The sequence below is a fragment of the Trematomus bernacchii genome, unplaced genomic scaffold (assembly GCF_902827165.1).
Source record: "Trematomus bernacchii unplaced genomic scaffold, fTreBer1.1, whole genome shotgun sequence".
NCBI lineage: Eukaryota > Metazoa > Chordata > Actinopteri > Perciformes > Nototheniidae > Trematomus > Trematomus bernacchii.
This window is the reverse complement of record NW_022987582.1, coordinates 3,514,674-3,533,761: the sequence shown is the minus strand read 5'-3', so window position 1 is coordinate 3,533,761 and position 19,088 is coordinate 3,514,674. Positions and strand designations below refer to the sequence as shown.

Genomic DNA, 19,088 nt, shown 5'->3' with positions numbered 1-19,088 from the left:
ATAAGATAAAAACTACCATTAGACATTTTAAAAATATATAATCATACATTAAAAAAAACTCCTATCTCAGAATAAAGTGCATGATGTGCGGCATGATAAAACAAAAAATATATATGAATCTTTCAAATAACTGTCATGTATAATGTTTTGTTCTACAAACAAACACCACACAACTGTCGAGTAAACTCTTCAGTTTTATGTATTTTTACGGGTCTTTTAGATGATTATTGTTGGATTTCTGGTCCTCAAATCTTCTAAGGAATCGTTTTTGCAACAATGGAATGTCAGGTTTTTATTTTTCAACTTTAACATTGAGCATTTGAATAAAAAATTAATTGCATGTTAGTACCATAGACTGTATATATAAAGGTTAGTACTCAATGTAATGGCAACGAGAAACAAGAACTGACATTTACTCTTTTATTAATGTCCAAAGGTTACCTGAATGGAAACAATGGTAAAATAAATGTGTTCTGTACAAAATTAGAGTTTGGATAATGTGTAAAATGTTGATGTGTACTTTTTTTAATGTTATTTTGTATACAAATTCCTGTGGTGGGCCATGCCCTCTGAGGCAGACCCATGTGAACAGTAGTCAACATCCGGTCGGTGGGGTCGTGACGACGCTCGGGACGTGATGGACGTCACGTCATTGATTGTGGGCAGGATGCTCGTGGTGTCGACGTCAGTACAGAAAGCGAAATTAACTGTCAGGGAAAGAGGAATCGGCAGTCGAACAGCAACATACTAAAGGTACATTTCTATCTGGTGTTTATATTGTAGCTTTGTTTGTTCTATTGGCTTATATCAAGGGTAAAGATGGACCCATATGATGTGGCTGTCTCTATCCCCCCGCTGAGATCAAGTACTGTGCGCTGCATTGAATCTACGCCGGGTTGTTCATAATTTCAAAAATATGTCTTAATTGTTTTTAAAGTTAGTGTGACTCCTCACCTCATGTAAGATAATACCGTGTGTAATTGTAACGATCAGTGTTGTTAGAGGTTGGGTTTGTTCTCGGTTACTGAATAGTTTTGTTGGGACATCGCTTCATTTTTTCGGCTTTTCCAGGAAGATGAACCCAGAGGAAGAGAAACGGGCCACGCCATGCAGCAGGTGAGCAGTTTCACAAGTTAACCCCTACTGTAGGTCAAAGTATTGTTTTAAAGGTTATGTGTTGAAACACTATATATTTACTCTATGGAACCAAAGTTTATTTTGAATGGTGAAAATAGGTTGACAGGATGTTATTTAATTGTCCTATAACGCCACCCTATTAGTATACTATCAAGCACATACGATGTTGGTACTGGATAAGTTATTTTACAACATCATTTAAATGTACTCCATTCATAGGCTACCTTGTTTACAATGAAAAAAGCGTAAATTCTCCTTAAAGGGTAATTTCACCTAATTATCATTTGTTCCCTTATTACATTCTTGTGTTAGGTTCACCTTGCTTAAATGAATGTATTCCATTCTGTGTAGAATATAATACAGTTCAACAGCACCAGGGTTTCAAAATAACCCACAGGGAGAAAGGATGTATTGCAGGAGTGCAGTAGTTTTATCTAAGTGTACTTTATAATACTTATTGGCATCTCAGTGTATGTATAGTATGTGAATATCCTTTTTTCGTAGTGAGATTTTGCTCACTTGTGATTTGAAATGTGGCAGCCCTGACAAAATATAGAAACATTTTTGTATGTTCTATTCAAAGCATTGAAATGTCTAATTTGATAATAGTGCACAACCTAAAATCAGTCATACTTACTGTTAGGGAATAATTCTTCTAGATATCTAACCTTTTGCTCTGTGACGTTTTATGATCTACTCTGACCTCTGTTATCTCCTTTAAGGAAAGGCATTGGTGCCATATGTGTTGTTGTCACCAGTTTGTGACCGGTCAACTTGTCTGGCACGAATGGTAATTGTTGTGAGAACACTGAGGCACTTCTTTATCGGTGTTTGTGGACTCTAAGATGTGAAATCTTCGAGGCCATGAGTGTCGGACGCAGGTGGTTCAGTGTTCCCAGCTGTTTAGTCTACTCCTTCAGAGATGTTGATTACTCTCTGTGAACCAGTTAAAAGGTCTAGCATAGAGAGAGGCTCTTCAGAATTGACGTGGCAACTCTACCGTGTAGTCAGAACCTCTGACTCTTTGATTTGTGATGTGAATCCTCCGGCCGAATACTCTGAATAAACCCATCAGTGTTTGACATCAAAGCTCCAACTCTCACCGTGTCTCCTTCCTGAGTCGGTGACTCCATGCATTGCTACACAGAAGTTTCCTCCACACTTACATACACTCTCCTCTGTTATATTATATTGGACACCATTTTTGACATCCTGAATACTTTTAAAATTGGAGTGTTTACATGATGTACATGTGTTCTTATTCACACATTTAACATATTTATTGGTAATATTTACATTGTTTACATCACATGTTTTTTAGATGTTATATATTAATGGTCATGGGTACTTTTTATATATTTTTATCAATATACAATGTTACATCTGGCTAGATAATAAAGGTTTAAGTAGGAAAATAAGTCTTGATTGAAGTGACCTTCCTTGGAGAAGCCCAAATCACAGAATTGTTTTCCCAGTTATTAAAGGAAGTGAAACCTAATTGCAATCATTCTTATAATCAGACCCTTTTCAATTATTTTATTCCCCCTTTAAGCCCTGTTTTTGTTCACAACCCACACCTGGATGTAATGAAAGATGACGTCCTCTACCACTTCGGGTTGGGGACAGCAACTCACAACCTACCTGCCATGTTTGGTGATGTCAAAGTAAAGATTCTTATTACATTCATTTGTTTAAAAAATGACCTCTGTAATTGTCTTCATTGTGCTAAAATGTGTGTTTTTTGTGTTTGCTATCTTTCAGTTTGTGTGTGTCGGAGGCAGTCCATGGAGAATGAAATCATTCACTGAGTATATTGCTGCTGAGATCCGTATGGAAGACCCCGAGTCAGAGTACCCAAACATCTGTGCTGGAACGGACCGCTATGCTATGTACAAAGTTGGCCCTGTGCTGTCTGTCAGTGTATGTAAGACCTACGATTACTTTGAAATAGTAGTATTCTTAATAAGCAATGTACATAGTATGGACTATAAAGTACTTTGATATTCTAATTTCAACTACATATATTTGAAAAATTGTGTTTGACTTGTCTGTGCTTTATTTTGCAGCATGGGATGGGCATTCCATCTATTGCCATAATGTTGCATGAGCTAATAAAGCTCCTCCATCACGCTCATTGTGAAGATGTTACAATTGTACGTATTGGAACATCGGGAGGAATAGGTAAGCAAATTATTAGAAATATATTTTCTGTTACCTGAATGCCTGAAAATAGCTCTGGTAATCAATGAATGAATATCATTGTTACGATCATAAAAGTGATGCAAGTTTTCCAGTCAATCTGTACATTAATTTAATGAAGAAATTACTTGACTAAGATTCTGTGTGTGGTCAAATGTATTTGCCCTAATATGGGTTACTTTGGTGATATAGTTGATGACATTGAGGTAGCCGTTATTGTCCACAAAGACATGTTTATTTGGTTTTACCACGAGAGGGAGCCAAAGTCTCTTCGATTTTAGATCGGTTGCTATCAGGCCTGATGGTATTTCTCCAGTTTTTAGATAACTGGAATTTCTGTCTTTATTTTTTAAAGTGAGTTATTCATATTTAGTCTGAAATGTTCCTTTTCTTTATTTGTTTGTGTCACGAACCATTGGATTTGATCATGTGGCTTATATTTGAAGTCCACATATATAATTAAAGGTCCCATGTCATGCTTTTCTGGTTATTACCCGTCCCCTTGTGTGTTATGTAGCTTTTTATGCATGTACACGGTCTGCAGAGTCACAAACCCTCAAAGTACACCCTGTAGCGAGTAAAACTCTAACACAGAAAAGACCTGTCTATGCTGCCCCAGAACGCCTCGTTGGGGATTTATCTTTTTCGTCCTGGGTACAGTGACGTATTTGGGTATAGTGACATAACGGCAAAATGGACCAATCAGGCGGAGCCGTTACATTACGTCCGCGGAGCCGTTACGTTACGTCCGCGGAGTCGTTACGTTTGGACCAATCCGCGGACTTCCTCACACACACACACACTCCGCGGGACGTTGCGAGGCTCGCTGCTGCAAGGAGCGGACACTGTGAGCTGGCTCACTGGTGTGGGGTCGGCGAGACAGCAAGACACCGCGGAACTCAGCCTGAGCACACACACAAACTCCCAGCCAGGCTGCGGGTGTGTGTATGTTTCGGGCTGAGTTTCGCTGTGTCTCGCTGTCTTGCAGACTGCCATTGACCTAAAGACATGCAGTATATTACTTGAAATCAAGCTTTAAAAATGTCTTCGGATTTGTTTCATTTTTTAATGAACGTGAACAATGATGCTTATTTGACTTAATATAGAATGTGTCAGTCCGTGTTTCATACATATATTAAACTCACTTCTTTGTTGCAGCTTTTTGTACTTTCTGATTATAAATGTATAGCTTATCTCCGTTCACATTTTTGGTGTTCAGGGCTTGAGCCTGGCACAGTTGTTGTCACCAAGAAGTCTATGGATGCCACCTTCCTGCCCAAGTTTGAGCAGGTGATCCTGGGGAAGACCGTGGAGCGTAATACTGATCTGGACCAATGCCTGGCTGAGGAGCTGTTGCAGTGCAGCAAGGAGCTCAACCAGTTTGAGACAGTGATAGGCAACACCATGTGTACACTGGATTTCTATGAAGGTATGACCTTTGATGCATTGATTTGTTGATTACCACTATGTACATTATTTCAGCTATAACCAGCACGGCCCCTAGTAGACCCCCCCCCCCCCCCACACACACACACACACACACACACACACACACACACACACACACACACACAACAACACAGACTATAACACCCCTTGCTGTTAAATACCAACCAACTATGTGTTATATGTGCAATATATATATATATATATATGCCGTTAATAACTGCAATATATACCTGGCTGCTAAATCCTAAGAACTGTTACACAATGTGTATTTTGTAAATTGTGTAACTTTTTATTTTTATTCAATTATTTATTATATTATAATAATTATTTTTATTTTTACTTTAATACTTTTTAATGCATGGTTCTACGCAACATTAAGCTGTCTTTGGCTCTTTTTATGCTGTAACAATGTACATTTCCCCTCTGTGGGACTAATAAAGGTATTCTGATTCTGTAATGTTCATCTTTTCTGTCTGACCAATCACCCACGCAGGGCAAGCCCGTCTGGATGGGGCATTCTGCTCCTACACTGAGAAGGATAAACAGGACTACCTCAAAAAAGCCAGTGAAGCAGGAATCTGCAATATAGAAATGGAGTCATCAGTTTTTGCTGCCATGTGCAAACTGAGTGGTCTACGAGGTGAGCAAATATAACAGCATTACTGAATATTATAGCTGACAATTGTCACTATATTGAAACACAGAAAGTTGTCTTTGCCTCGTTGAGTTTCTAACATGTATTTCTTGTTGTGTAAAGCGGCTGTGGTTTGTGTCACGTTACTGGATCGTCTGAAGGGGGATCAGATGAACAGCTCTCATGAAGTTCTTCAGAGTTACCAACTACGTCCTCAGATACTGGTCGGAAACTACATTAAGAAGCTGTTAAAGGCCAAAGCAGGACGTAGCTGCAACAGTGCAACAGTATAAGCATACATCGTCTCACAATGCAATGATTCAGTTTAAAAAATGTATTGTATGTTATCCTGCTCTCACCAATAGCCATACACTACCTTTATTACCTCCAGAATAATGACTTAAGAAGTAATGCCTATTTATTTATCCTTGGCAAATATTAAGTTGGTCTATTTCACTGTTTTTAATAAATTCCATTACACTATATCACTTTTGATTCCTATTCATTTTGACTTAAATGTTGTGGAGCAGCTTAATTAGTCCTAATTAGTACTGCCTATTTATTTTGTTGATATATATGATATGATAAATATAATAATATTTCCTGAATCATTTTAGTTAAACAAAACGACCTCAAACGGTAATTAGAGACATGTGCATGAAAACTACACAGCAACTAAATGTAACTTATTAATGCGAAATAAAGTGAATGTCACATCATTATTTAATTCTAATAGAGTCTGAAGTTGTCTGTCTCATCAGATTTTACATTTCCTGTTGCTTTTTCTCAGTGCAAGGAGACCTTTGCTGAAGGTTCGTTGCATAGCATCATGAACACTGCAGACTATTTCAAATTACAGTGAAGTTCTTGAAGATGATCTCTCTTGAAACATTAATTTTCATCATCCTTTCCCCTAAACCTATGCAAACATATCAAGAACATTTTCCTCCTATATTTTGCTAAACCAGCTTACCATTTGAACCTCCTAAACCGTTTTGCTACATCCATTGAGGACCATGAAGATAATTACTTTTAAAACTGGTCTCTATTGGTTCAACTTGAATTTGTATCTTCTATAATAAACAATTTCAGAATTTTGTGGAACATTTTTCCAAGTAAAAGCCTAACTACTCCACACTTTTACAGCAAAACTTACATAAGGTTACGTTTAAGTTCACATTTGATGGTCTGACTAAAAACAAGAGTCACATTTAATATTAGTTGGCGAAATAGTCATTCAAAAAATTATGTTCAGATCTGTTGTTCCTTCTTAATGCCATGAACCCATTTCAATCAGAATTGGCTGGATTGCTGTGGACATAATTCGTATGCATGTGGAGCAAATTATACTCAAGTAGGCTATCAAGTATCCGGTGTGGAGAACATATTTATCGACCTCCTTGTGTCTGCGCTGTTACCGCCATGCTTTAAGGATGCTAGGATATATGGTCACATATATGCTTGAAACCGCTTTGCGCGTCAGAGCAAGAGAGGAGGGGCTGTTGCGCGCTCCCGTGCGTGCGTGCCCACCCTTTCCCATCCGATCCTACTCAGATCTATTCGCTGACTCAGTGCCTTAAGCAGCATCACCGTTCACCTGAAGAGAGCTACAGCCTGCTCTGCGGAGAAATACATCAGCCATGGCCAAAACAGCAACCGGTAAGCGTGTTTCAGCTGCTCTCGTTAGAAATGATGCATGCATGGATGGATGATGGATGGATGGATTGATGGACTTGTGACATATTATTTCTGTTTGAGCGCGGGTCGGCCCGGTATTGTCTACGTGGTCGTGCTTTTGTAATGGCTCCACTCAGACATTTTATATATTGAATATTTAAAACTAAAATCACCCACCTTGATATAGGCCTATGTATCAAGGGTAAGCCTATTGTCCCATCTAAAGAGTCAATGACAGAAAGGATAAAGGTTTACAAGCCAAACATCTTCGTCATTACAAAAATGTGTCCTCCATTATCTTCATCTGCGTCAATGCGACTTTATTTGCTTTGATCGTATATTGTGTAACAGTTTGTAATTAGATGACACGGATTGGCCTTTGACAGCTTTATTTACTACGCCGTATACCTGCGGTTCATGCTACAGCGGCCCCAACATGCAGCATAATGCAGACGGACCCCACCCAAGATGCTGTGCTGCCGACCTTTTAGCAGACAACGAAGCTGAGAGGAATCCATCCCTCTGATGTTTATACCACTTATATTTTGTTATTCAAAACGTGTTTTTAAGACCCTAAACCTCTCCTGAAAGGTTGTTTCATCCGATTATTCATTTAGGATTGCTCCTCATCTCAGTGCCTTTCTTCCCTTATGTCTTGCTTGCCTAGGATGCATCACAAGCTGTGACGGATGGGCTGCCATGTATTTTACACACAAAAAAAATACCCTACTGGCATTTGAATAAAGAAAAATGTGGCGTAGGAGTTAGCATTTGTATTAACCACAGATAAGACTGTAGCCTGCATTAGTCATCTCCACTGATGGACAGTTATTGTTAGGCCTTGGGTTTAGCATATTTGTTTTCAGGGATTTGTTTAGTGTCTTGTATAAATATATTTAGCATTAGTAAGCCATAAGCCATAAGCAATCATTTGGTTTCCCTTAAGTACAGCAGGGTGTGCAGGCTGGCTTTATTATGGTATGTGTGGTGGGGTGGAGGAGGAGGCAGGTGCATGGCAGGGTGGGAGGCAGGCCAGCCCTGCAGCAAGGGGCCGCTGCACACACCGGCCTTTGCAGCAGAAGGCATAGCAGCACTGACAATCTGTAGTCCTCCATGACAAGCCATGTGGGCACTTTGTCAAATACTGTGGGGACCATGGAAAAAGTGACATAAATTGCACATGAAATTTAAAATAGCTTGAAAGGAACTGATGAAATCAAATCAACCCAGATGTATGAAAGACCTAACCATTTATCAGCTGTTTTTGACAGCTATGCAGCAACATCAATAAGGAGAAGATGAGACAGAACAAACACAAGCTTCTTATTATTGTGATCATAAACTGTGAGTTCACCCGGAAATTAATAACTTGACGCAGAAGCCTTTCATCACCCAGATTGCAAGAGGATTCAAGACAGAGCATTCCTGTGTCATGATTCAAATTAATCAGACATTGTTTAACGAGAATATCAAAAAAAGATAATCATAGACCCCATGATAATCAATCGGAGTTATCATATGATGCTAAACGTTTCATTGTGTCTTTATCTGGATATCTGTCAAGCATATTTATCAATTTGATGTTTTTCAGGCTGTCTGTTTCTGTTTTTACAAGTAACATAGAGAGTCTCACCAGAATGCTATGGTGTCTTTTCTTCTCACAGCATATAAAGAGAAGATGAAGGAGCTGTCCGTCCTCTCCCTCATCTGCTCCTGCTTCTACCCAGAGACACGCAAGACACTTGTGTGTGAGTTTGAAGGTACGTATCAGCTCAATAATTTATTATGTTCTGGATCAAAAAGTCTCCCCCCAATGGATGTTTTATCTTTCCTGAAAATACAGATGATTGTAATAATGACATAATGTTGGACTTATAAATTGTCATAATTGTCTTATTTACAGACATGGAGGTGAAAGCTTTGAACAAGCGAGCTTCTGGCCAGGCCTTTGAGGTGATTCTCAAGCCTCTGTCTCCAGTGTCAGATGTGGCTCACAACCTCCCCTCACCCCCAAAGAGGGCTATTTCTTTGGAGGACATTGAGAAGAAACTGGAGGCTGCTGAGGACAGGAGGAAGGTAAGCATTTAACCTGTTTTGAAATAGCTTTAGGTTTTTGAAATGGAAAGATGAAGCACAGATTGGATGTCAAACCAGTCAAAATCAATCAATTGGTCTTGTTTTTGTTTTTAGTATCAGGAGGCCCAGGTGATGAGGGCTTTGGCAGAGAAGCGCGACCATGAGAGGGATGTGTTGCTAAAGGCCATGGAGGAGAACAGCAACTTCAGCAAGATGGCTGAGGAGAAGCTCCAGTATAAGATGGAGCAGATCAAGGAGAACCGTGAGGCCCATTTGGCATGCATGCTCGAGCGTCTACAGGAGAGGGTGAGAAATACAGAGATATCAGTTTTTTTATTTTTATAGTATAATCAGGTTTGGGGCACCATCTGATGACTAATGTTGTACTTTCTGTTGCGGTGTGTTTAGGAGAAACATGCAGCTCTGGTGCGCAAGAACAAAGAGCTGAGGGAAGAGCTGACAGCATGAGCCTCACACAGTCCTGACTTCCTTGATCCATCACGTCCCGTCATCAAACCCCTCCCTCTTCCTTGCCCTGCCCTCTCTCTCCTCAGAAAAGACCCAACTCTGGAGGCTGAGAGGTCTGAAGATCTTACCACCACATCACACCACACCTCACCACCAGTACTCACCACTATCAGTATTATCAATGGATACAAACATCAATAACAACCATCTAGAGAGTTGAATGGAGTTGTTGATTTAACAGAAAATGTGAGATTATGGCTTTTATTTTGTAAATACTTTTCCTTAAAAAGTCTTTCTTTCTTTCTTTCTTTCTTTCTTTCTTTCTTTCTTTCTTTCTTTCTTTCTTTCTATCTATCTGTCTATCTGTCTATCTTTGATGGTAGGTAAAGTAGGCTACATGCAAAGATTGTACTGTACTGCACTGTACAATTTCAAACATTTTGTTTGTGATTGATTAACGTTTCAGTTCTTGAAATTTGACTATACAACCATTTTCTTGTGAAAGCCGTTGGTGTTGTGAGTTGGCTGTAGACTGGCATTTGCAGTGTTTTCTGATGATGTCATGATGATGATGTTTCTGTGTCTTTGTGAAGAATGACGGACGGTGTAGCTACACCACAGGCTCCTTTTGAGATATCAACGTATCCTATCTGTATCTTCCTCACGCACACCCACTCATTCTCAACACGCACGCTTTGAACTTAACAATACGCCACAGATCCATAAAGTGTCCACCTCCTCTGAAATGAGCTTGATAACGAACTAGAGAGGGCCTTTTTTGTTATTAAGAATATCTTTGCCCAATGGGAGTTTACACACTTGCAGACTCCCAGTTACCCTAAAAACAACATTTCTCAATGAATCCATCTTCAGCTAAGTACTTAGCTCTGTTATATACACAGTATTTGGGCACTACGCTCTTGAATGTTTTGACACCAGACTGGTACCATGCAAATTGTCTTGGACAGTGGAATGTGCTGTTGCTCCCACCTTGATATTGATAGTGTGAACATACGAATGTCTGTGTGGGTGTGTATGAATGCTAATTTACCACAATGCACCATTAGCCTCTGCTCTCTTTAGGGGATTAGATGGAGAATGGATGCAGAATGCTTTACATTCAGCACCTGAACTAGTATCTTTTTAATATCAATGCCACTGATATCTGCCTGCATCCTCTGCTGCTTGTGTTTCTCCCTTCATATATTTCTCTGTGAAAGCTTTGCTGAATAAAGGTTTGAGGTTCTGTGAACATGGCATGCACCATCTAATAGTTTTCTGTGCTAAAAGGAGAGGGAAAATGTAAACTGCCAAATAAAGTAACCAGTTATCTACACATCATGAGCATCACCGTCTTCCCTAGTTGATTTTTTATTAATACGTTCGGTATACTGTAGACTCTTTTTGGCATAGTTAAAACATATAGTCCTATTCCTTGAGGGTTATACTTACATTAAACATATAAAATAATTATCAGGTATGCATAAGACAAGTTGTTCCACTAGGTGGCAGTGACACCAAAGACACCAAGCTGAAGCCCATACCAATCGAAAAGTAGGCCAAAAAAACAAATATGCCCAATCCTTATATTGAAGAAATACACCTTTAAAAAAAAAAACACAGATACAAATTCCAGATAATGTGTGTTTGATATTTTATGAAAGTAATGATTTGTAATTTAAATAACACCCTCATCCAGAAGGAGGAGGGTTTGTGTCATTCATCAGCACTCAGAACATCTAATGCAGACACTTTTATACATGTACATGTTTTAAATTGACTTATATTTCAAAGGAAGACTATATACAGTTTTGTAAGAGACCACTCCACATGTTTCTTAAATCTCAATCTCTACATGTATGGCAGCCATTCCATTACAGTGTCTGTTGAATTCCCACACAGAGAAATGTTGTCAGTAGTTTATAGAATAACATTTAATTGAATTTAACTCAAACACATTACTTTAAATAGTAAAACCAGAGAAACTGATAATGCTGCAGTGGTCTTTTCATTTTTTCCAGAGCTGTATATAAATATACATATTTCATAAATAGCGTGTGGCCCAAGCCTTGAGAAACAAATGACAGCCTGCCCCTCCTGGAAGCCCGAGGTATTGCATGGATGCATAAAACTGAGTTACTAATAAACACTAACACCTAAATAAATCAGTGATTCTCAGATTGTCCCAAAAACAACATCAAGCTGGACAGTGATTTATAGCTCCAGCTGTCTGGTGTATTGTTGTTACTTTTTAACCTCTTTCTTACAATGTCCCCATCCTGTTCACACTATTGTCTCCGTTTCAGACCAACCCAGGCTGGTGAGGTCAGGGCAACATTGTAAAGGATTTCCTCTGACTCTTAATGATTTCCTGGGTATTCATAGGGGCAACAATGCTCTCAGATTCGGTTACTTACCTGGCACACAGTAAAGGAATGCCTTTCAGTCAATAACTGGGACCTTATTATCTCATGATTAACTTCCACTGGACTGAAACAAAAATGCACCTGCAGATTATATGTCATTAGGGAAGATAAATTCATAATCACTCGGAAGGCTGTAAATCTGCATATATAAGGAACAAATATCAACCTATTATACATTAGGCAATCAGACTGTAAAGGAGCAAATGCAACATGTTTTCAACTTTTTACACAATTTATTGGTACAAAAATATTACAAATAGATACAAGAAGGCAAGTTTCAAATGTTCAAGTGGTTAGTTTTCCAATAATGGCACATATTAAATGTTTGTTTAACGCCACGAGTTCTCATACCACTAAAGATGAAGACCAAATTAAGTGACATTATGTTACAAACAGACATCCGCCTTGACAAATGTAGAAGGTTCAGTGTGTGGTCTACAAAACACTCTACATCTGTGCTTACAGTAAATCTATTCATGGCCCATATGTCACGTCATGATTTCAGTTCTCAGCCCGTGGACAGTGCATGTTAACAAATTTAGTGAAACATAGACTAACATAAAATCATTTATAATTCCTTTCTTTAGAGTAATGACATACTGAGGACGATCTCTCCAACTTATTCTGTATATTTAATAAAATTAATTCAGCTTGCTTTGTTCCCCTGTGTTTTATTGCTATGAGGCAGGTTGTCCGCCTAGTCTATGGTGGTGGGCACAGCTCAGCTGTTGCCTTCAGTCCAGTTGTTCAGAAGGCCCCAATTTCCGTACCCCACGGCCTGTAGGGCTTTGAGAGGGTGGAGGAGGGGCTCACTGTGCCGAGGGCTGTCGGGGACACCAGGGGGAAAGCACCGAAGGAGAGGGGGAAGGCTGACAGCGAGGAGAGGGATGAAAGGAGTGGGGGCGAAAGCTTGGATGTTGGCACAGACAGACTGAGGGGCAGCGACCCGTTCGGGGGCACCCTGAGGTTCTCTGTGTGGGGCATGACACCCAGTCTGGAAGTCCTAGATGCCTCGCTGGAGGGGGAGGAAGATGTGGAAGAAGAAGAGGAGGAGGGTGGGCTACTTTTGCTTCTGGATGCAGGTGTCCTGCCCAGAGGGTGTTGTAGGAGTAGTGGGTGGTGGAGATGGGCATGGGCAGTCCCGTAAGCTGAGCCCCAGGCTAAGTGTTCCAGTCCAGTGTGCACCTCCCTCTGAGAGGCGTAGTTGCTGAGGTGGGACACCAAACGTACACGCAGGGGGTCTGTCCCGTCCCGGCCTTCGATAATGCTCAGGTAGCGAGCTGTCTCTGCCAGGCACTCCCTGAAGCCAAGAGAGCGGTAATCCTTAGCGAGTGCATGAGCCTCAAAGAAACCTGTCAGGAGAGGATCAGAGGGGTTAGACATGTGATTCATAGCAGACGCATTTTCCATTAGGGAATCATAGCATTCATTTGGACAGCCAAAGAAAGGGTACGTTACCTTTGCCACCAGATGCATGAAGCATCTTTAAATGGTCCACAGTCATTTGTAAAATTTCAGCTTTTTCCAATTTAGCTGATCCCTATAAAAAGATGGAAAAGACATTGTCACTTTTACAATACTGATATTTCCTATGCTGTGTTCATAGAAGAAACATACATTGGCAAATATGAGCCTTCTCATAAGGAAAGAATGCAAGTACCGTTTACCTGTTTCTCAAAAGCACTTGGCACCAATCTTCTCAACTCTGACAGACTGCTATTGATTCTGTCACGTCTTCGTTTCTCAATAATCTGTCAATTGGAAAAAGACACAATGTAATGTAGGTCACAGGTGGCAGGGACACATTGGGATCAGCAGTGCGTAACTTGGCACCAAAAATAATGAGTTCTCGTACCCCTCTGCGCCTTTTTCTAGCTTGAACTTGGGTGGTTGTGGAGGGTGACATCGAGCCGTGAGAATCAAGTTGACTGAAAGGTAAAACAGCAAAAGTTATTATTGTGTTGAAACAAGACATAGCCCAGTTTCTCTGAATTTATCAACAATTCCAAGATAACTAATTCAACTTCACATAAAACCAAATAGAAATATTGCATACGAATCTGCGTTTTTGGCAAAAAAAATAAGTGAACTTACCCATTTTCGTCACCACTATCCTTCTCCACCTCAATATTGTCGTCCAGGTCGCTCTCCGAAGAGCTGTAATTGTGGCTTCGCTTCATTTTGCTTCCAAGTAGACAGAGATCCAAAGTGTTGCTTTCAGGGACAGCTCCGTTGGTGCACTGACAGCAGAGGGTCTCAGCAACAGTTTAAACATCGGACCTGCTCTGATCATTTTCACACCGCGCACAGGGGGGCGGGACCCCAGAGGGATGTAGGCGGTGCATGAAAAGATTTCAGCCTGTTAAAATCGAGCTGGCATTTGAATGACACATGCTTTACCAGAAATATAATTTAGAAAAATCAATGAGAGCTAGATATCAGAATCAGAATCAGAATCAGAAACAGGTTTATTACCAGGTAGGTTAACACACACGAGGAAATTTACTTGGTGTTGTGGTGCATACATAAAATAAAACCCAGATAGAAAACTATTTGAAGAAAACTATAATAACATACAAATATATAGTCAAAAAATAACAGTATTTACATTGAATATGGTTGTAATCCTAGAAATATAATTGAATAAAATATGTGCAGTAATAAAAAATCAAAGATATTGTATACATTGTGTGCATTAATGTAATGCATAGGGTCTATGATGTGGCTGAGGTACAGTGTCAGTGGGGGGGCAAATGAATATTTAAAGTTTAATAATAAAAGCAGGATTTTTGTATAGAGAGTATGAGTCTGAGGCCTAGCAGCCTCCCGGCCCCCCCAGGTCCCCAGCCTCCCTGCTGAGACCCCAGTTCATGAGCAACAGGCCCCATTATAGCAGGAGCCCTCTTCTTCATTGGTGTTGTGGAGGACACACGGCCTATTAGCAGAGTGTGTTGTTCATTGTCTGCTGTCAGCTGTGTGGTTCCACAACAGCATTGATCAGCCGGGAGGCCCAACATTAGTCAGTCGGCGTTGCCAGGCTCTCCTAGGAAACCCCCTCACCCAGTCACTGCAAACAGGTCAACTGACTGGCGCAGACAGACCTTCCCAGGGAAGCATTCATCCGCCGTGGGTGAAAACAGGGGGAAAAAAAGACTTTTTTTTTAGAAAAAACATGCAACTTTTAATCAACTTTTTGTGAGCTCTGTTTAACCCTTGTGTGGTGTTCATATTTTTGTTACTCAGCCAGTGTTCTTGGGTCTGGTGGACCCGCTGCCTTTTTGGGCTTCAATTCAACACAATCAAACTATTTTATGTTAAAATACTCAACAGATGTTTACTTCATCTCAATTACAAGCAATATAAACAGCATACATGGTTAATATTTGTCCTTTTACATTTGTTAGATCGCATTAATTAATTAAAGTGCTACTTGTTTTTTTGCCCACTGATTTTTTTTGTAACTAGATCAATCTCATCCTCTTCTTCAAAGTCACTGTCAGACTCAGAATTCTCAGAAATGTGATCCTCACATTCTGAAACCTCTTCCTCTTCCTCTACATAGTCATCAAATGGTTCTCTCTCTTCTAGAATCATTTGCAAGGCCCTCTGAGCAGAGAATCGTTTGGCCATCTAGATCAGTTGTGATAAGGACCCAAACTGGCGAAGCTTTATTTATTGTGTCTTGCCCCAAATTTGCAGCTTGGATAGAGTGTGAAAAAAATAAAGATTGGTTCACGCAAAACATAATGCGGGAATGTGAGAGAAGACAGGTGTCGATGCTTGAATTTATCAACAATGTTGCAACCTTGTGCAGGAATGGCAGGGGCAGAAACACAAAAGTCTCACACATACACACGCATGCACGCACGCCCGCACGCACGCACAGAAGGCCCAGACAGGTGCACAGGACCTACAATTTCCACACTTTTGCTAGCCCCGGGTAACACCCTGTATGTAATGCAAATGTGTAGGGGGGGGGGTACAGTGGGTGGTCATTGAAAATGTGATCTGATATATGTTCTTCACAGAAAATGAGCCAAGGCCATTGAGTGTGGGTTTGAAAAAATAATTTATCATATCATTTTTCTTTAGCTAAATAGTGAAACGGGTCCCACAGACCCGAATACCATACAAGGGTTAAAAAAAAAATACAAACCTACTTAGGCATAAACGGCAAAGCATAAGTGCTTCAATCTAAACGGGGTGGTCTGCAGAAGGTGTGAATATTTTGACCTCACTAATATGCTCAGGTCAGAGGACAAACTCTACAAAACACGGGTTTTCAATGTTTATGTTCTACTGTGTAACTGATCCCTTCTTGCTGTTTGTTTACTAGTGTCTGTCAAGGAGAAAGAGACATGGGTTACTGATATGTCTGCCTATATGTACATATATTTATAAAAGCAGATAAATGTTGAATGATCTAAAAAAAACACACACTTTTACATATGCTTTAATGAGTTAATACTAAGTTAATATTATGTTGTATATGTAACCATCATACATTGGTGGAAAGTACCCTTTTTACATTTACTCAAGTACTGGAATTCAGTACTATTTCACAACACAAAAGTACTTTTTACATTATGATGCAAAATATAATGGTCAAATTCTACAATGATAACATTCCCAGAGGCCATTCGGGATTATGGCTATGTGGCTATGTGGCTATTATGGACCTTTTGTTACTAACACTTATGTACCTTTCACCAAGAAATAAGTTTAACGCAGGACATTTACTTGTAATGTTTTATAGTGAGGTATCGCTTCTTTAACTTAACACTGCCATCATATGAGTAGACATAAAATACCTAATAAAAACAGCAGTCAAATGTCAAGCCTGGGAAACGACAGCGCTTGCGGCTGGTATAATTCCTGCTTCCTGAGTCTGACGTGTCTGTTAAGGCCATCAGTGGGAGTGTGACCCCCCCCGCTCCCCTCCGTTCCAGTACCTTGTAGCAGCTGTTTCTCTGCTCTGTCCATCAGGTCAGTTGTTAACTCGGTGCGTTGGTGAGCTAGACAAGTGTGGATGAGAGCTTGATTCCAGGGAGCAACTGCAGGCCAACACGCTGTTCCCAGAATGTCAAAGGGCTTTTTGGTGGTGACAGACACAATGTGCAAGCTTCAGTCATTTAGAGTGTGGATGAGCTTTCACACTATCCCTGACACTCCCCCTCCCTCCCTGTCAGCACACACTTTCGCTTAAAATCATGCGTACCTTCACCCATTTCAAGCATTTCTCTGTGCCATACTCCCGCATGGTCGATTTATCGACCTTAACATGTGCATAATCCCGCGCTGAAAACCTCCTGAGGCCTGTACACTCCCTATCTGGGGGGTGTTTCTCATGTTGGCATTTATATCGTTTTTACAAAGATTGGGTATATGTGGGGACAGATTCCTATACAGAACCTTAGCCAATTTAAGTGTTGGCCCTCTCCTTGCACTGCTCCCCAGACTCAACCATACATGGCCTTCCTATGACTCTCAGCCGATAGGAAGCTTGATTATATTTGGGATCACATCAGTATTGTTTATAATGCTATTATGGTAAAGGGAAAGGGCTCTATAGGACAGGCAGGTTCATGTGGTTTCCATTAAGCAGACACAAAACACTCTCCTCACACCTGACTGCCAAGGCCCTTCACATTAGCCTTGACATTCCTGTGAACCATTACACACAATTATGTTTTTTTTCCACAAAAACCTTGACTTTTTGAATGAGGTACCACAACATTTTCTCAGCCTCGGCACTCTAGTTGACTTATGGATGAGAAATAAGTGTGTTTGGTTTGAGTTATTTTACCTGTGCGCCATGTTCTTCTAAATTGTCTACGTATTTAACTTGAACATGCCATTCTGCCGTTGACCGTGGGCCTACCTTGGCACCAGTTTGAAGAAACCACTCTCAAACCAGTGCCAGGAAGCTAAGAGGTATAAGCAAGCATTTGTTTGAAACTGGCGTGTGCCCAGCTGCCTTCCTCAATCTTCCCTCAGGTTTCCCTTGGTGACTCTTTGTGTGCAAGAGTGCGGCCTGAGTGTGTGCTGGTGTGTCTGCATGTGTTTATGTGTGTGTGACCGAGAGTGTGCGAGGTGCTGTTTCCCACAGCCCTGATCTAATTCCGTGGTAACTCAATCTCCGTGTGAGCGCTTCCCGGCGAGTGTTCTCCCACCCGTCGACAGTCTCTCTCTGGCTGGCTGAGTGGCTGAGTGTGTCTGACAGAGGCCGGCTCAGTCCCATTGGACTCCCCCCCCTCCCCCCTCCCCCCCTCCGCCTCCGTCCTACCCACCCTCCCATCAGGATTGATTTACTATGTCAACCGTTGGGGCTGTCGGCAGCAGCGACGCTCGCAGCCGTGCCTGCATCCTGTGTGCACACCATCCTGACATCTTATACCTGTCATTCAACAACTGCTGCAGTGGAGTTTGCATTTGTGTGTGTGTGTATGTGTGAGGATCAGGGGGATATTTCTGTGTGTGGGAAATCCATAGGCTCTAGTTGAGATCATGCCTTCTCTATGCTATACATTCAAATGGACTGAAATTTGGAATACACTTTGCTGCATATATACCTGAAGTATATGACATAATATGAAAAAGAAAATGCCACCCATGCTGGTCGTAAATAGCTTGTCTGACTGAGGGAAATGTCTCCGAGACAACTTCCATGCAACAATGTTATCCTATGGACCACAGCTTCCTGTCTGTCCCCTCTGGTTCCAGTCAGCACCCAGGCGCTATATTGGGCAGGGACCAGACCAGGCCTGAGACCCATTCCCACTGTTTGATTGTAATACACCCGCCTTCTCATTCTTTACTTTCCTGCCTTTGTTGGCATCCATTCTCCCTGTGCTTTTGGATAGGTAAAGCCAGGGAGGATATGTTGACTTCCTTGTTTCTTTGTTTAGCAAGAGCTTTACAAATCTTTTCTACTGAGGACAGCTCCCCAGGTCACAATACTGACACCAAGATCTCAGCACCGGCTGACAATTACAGGGCTTAGAGTCAATTACAGGACATGG

The 19,088-nt window shown here is 40.9% G+C and overlaps 3 protein-coding genes across 3 annotated transcripts; 2 read left to right on the top strand and 1 right to left on the bottom strand.

Annotated features, from left to right (window-relative positions):
- The first annotated feature begins 596 nt into the window (after positions 1-596).
- On the top strand, positions 597-6,141 carry upp1 (uridine phosphorylase 1). The gene is made up of 8 exons (XM_034128184.1): positions 597-753; positions 1,072-1,116; positions 2,690-2,801; positions 2,899-3,057; positions 3,204-3,318; positions 4,556-4,765; positions 5,279-5,425; positions 5,543-6,141. The coding sequence occupies exons 2-8, from the start codon at positions 1,076-1,078 to the stop codon at positions 5,710-5,712; spliced, it is 954 nt and encodes a 317-aa protein (XP_033984075.1). The 5' UTR covers positions 597-753; positions 1,072-1,075; the 3' UTR covers positions 5,713-6,141.
- Positions 6,142-6,950: 809 nt separating this feature from the next.
- Positions 6,951-10,979, top strand: stmn2a (stathmin 2a). Its single transcript, XM_034128093.1, has 5 exons — positions 6,951-7,078; positions 8,761-8,856; positions 9,000-9,172; positions 9,287-9,478; positions 9,581-10,979. Exons 1-5 carry the CDS (start codon positions 7,060-7,062, stop codon positions 9,638-9,640), a joined length of 540 nt encoding a protein of 179 aa, XP_033983984.1. The 5' UTR covers positions 6,951-7,059; the 3' UTR covers positions 9,641-10,979.
- A 1,332-nt stretch (positions 10,980-12,311) lies between these two features.
- Positions 12,312-14,312, bottom strand: LOC117480681 (hairy/enhancer-of-split related with YRPW motif protein 1-like). The gene is made up of 5 exons (XM_034128092.1): positions 14,161-14,312; positions 13,922-13,994; positions 13,734-13,817; positions 13,525-13,606; positions 12,312-13,418 (listed from the first exon to the last, which is right to left on the bottom strand). Exons 1-5 carry the CDS (start codon positions 14,244-14,246, stop codon positions 12,814-12,816), a joined length of 930 nt encoding a protein of 309 aa, XP_033983983.1. The 5' UTR covers positions 14,247-14,312; the 3' UTR covers positions 12,312-12,813.
- Between the last annotated feature and the right edge of the window lie 4,776 nt (positions 14,313-19,088).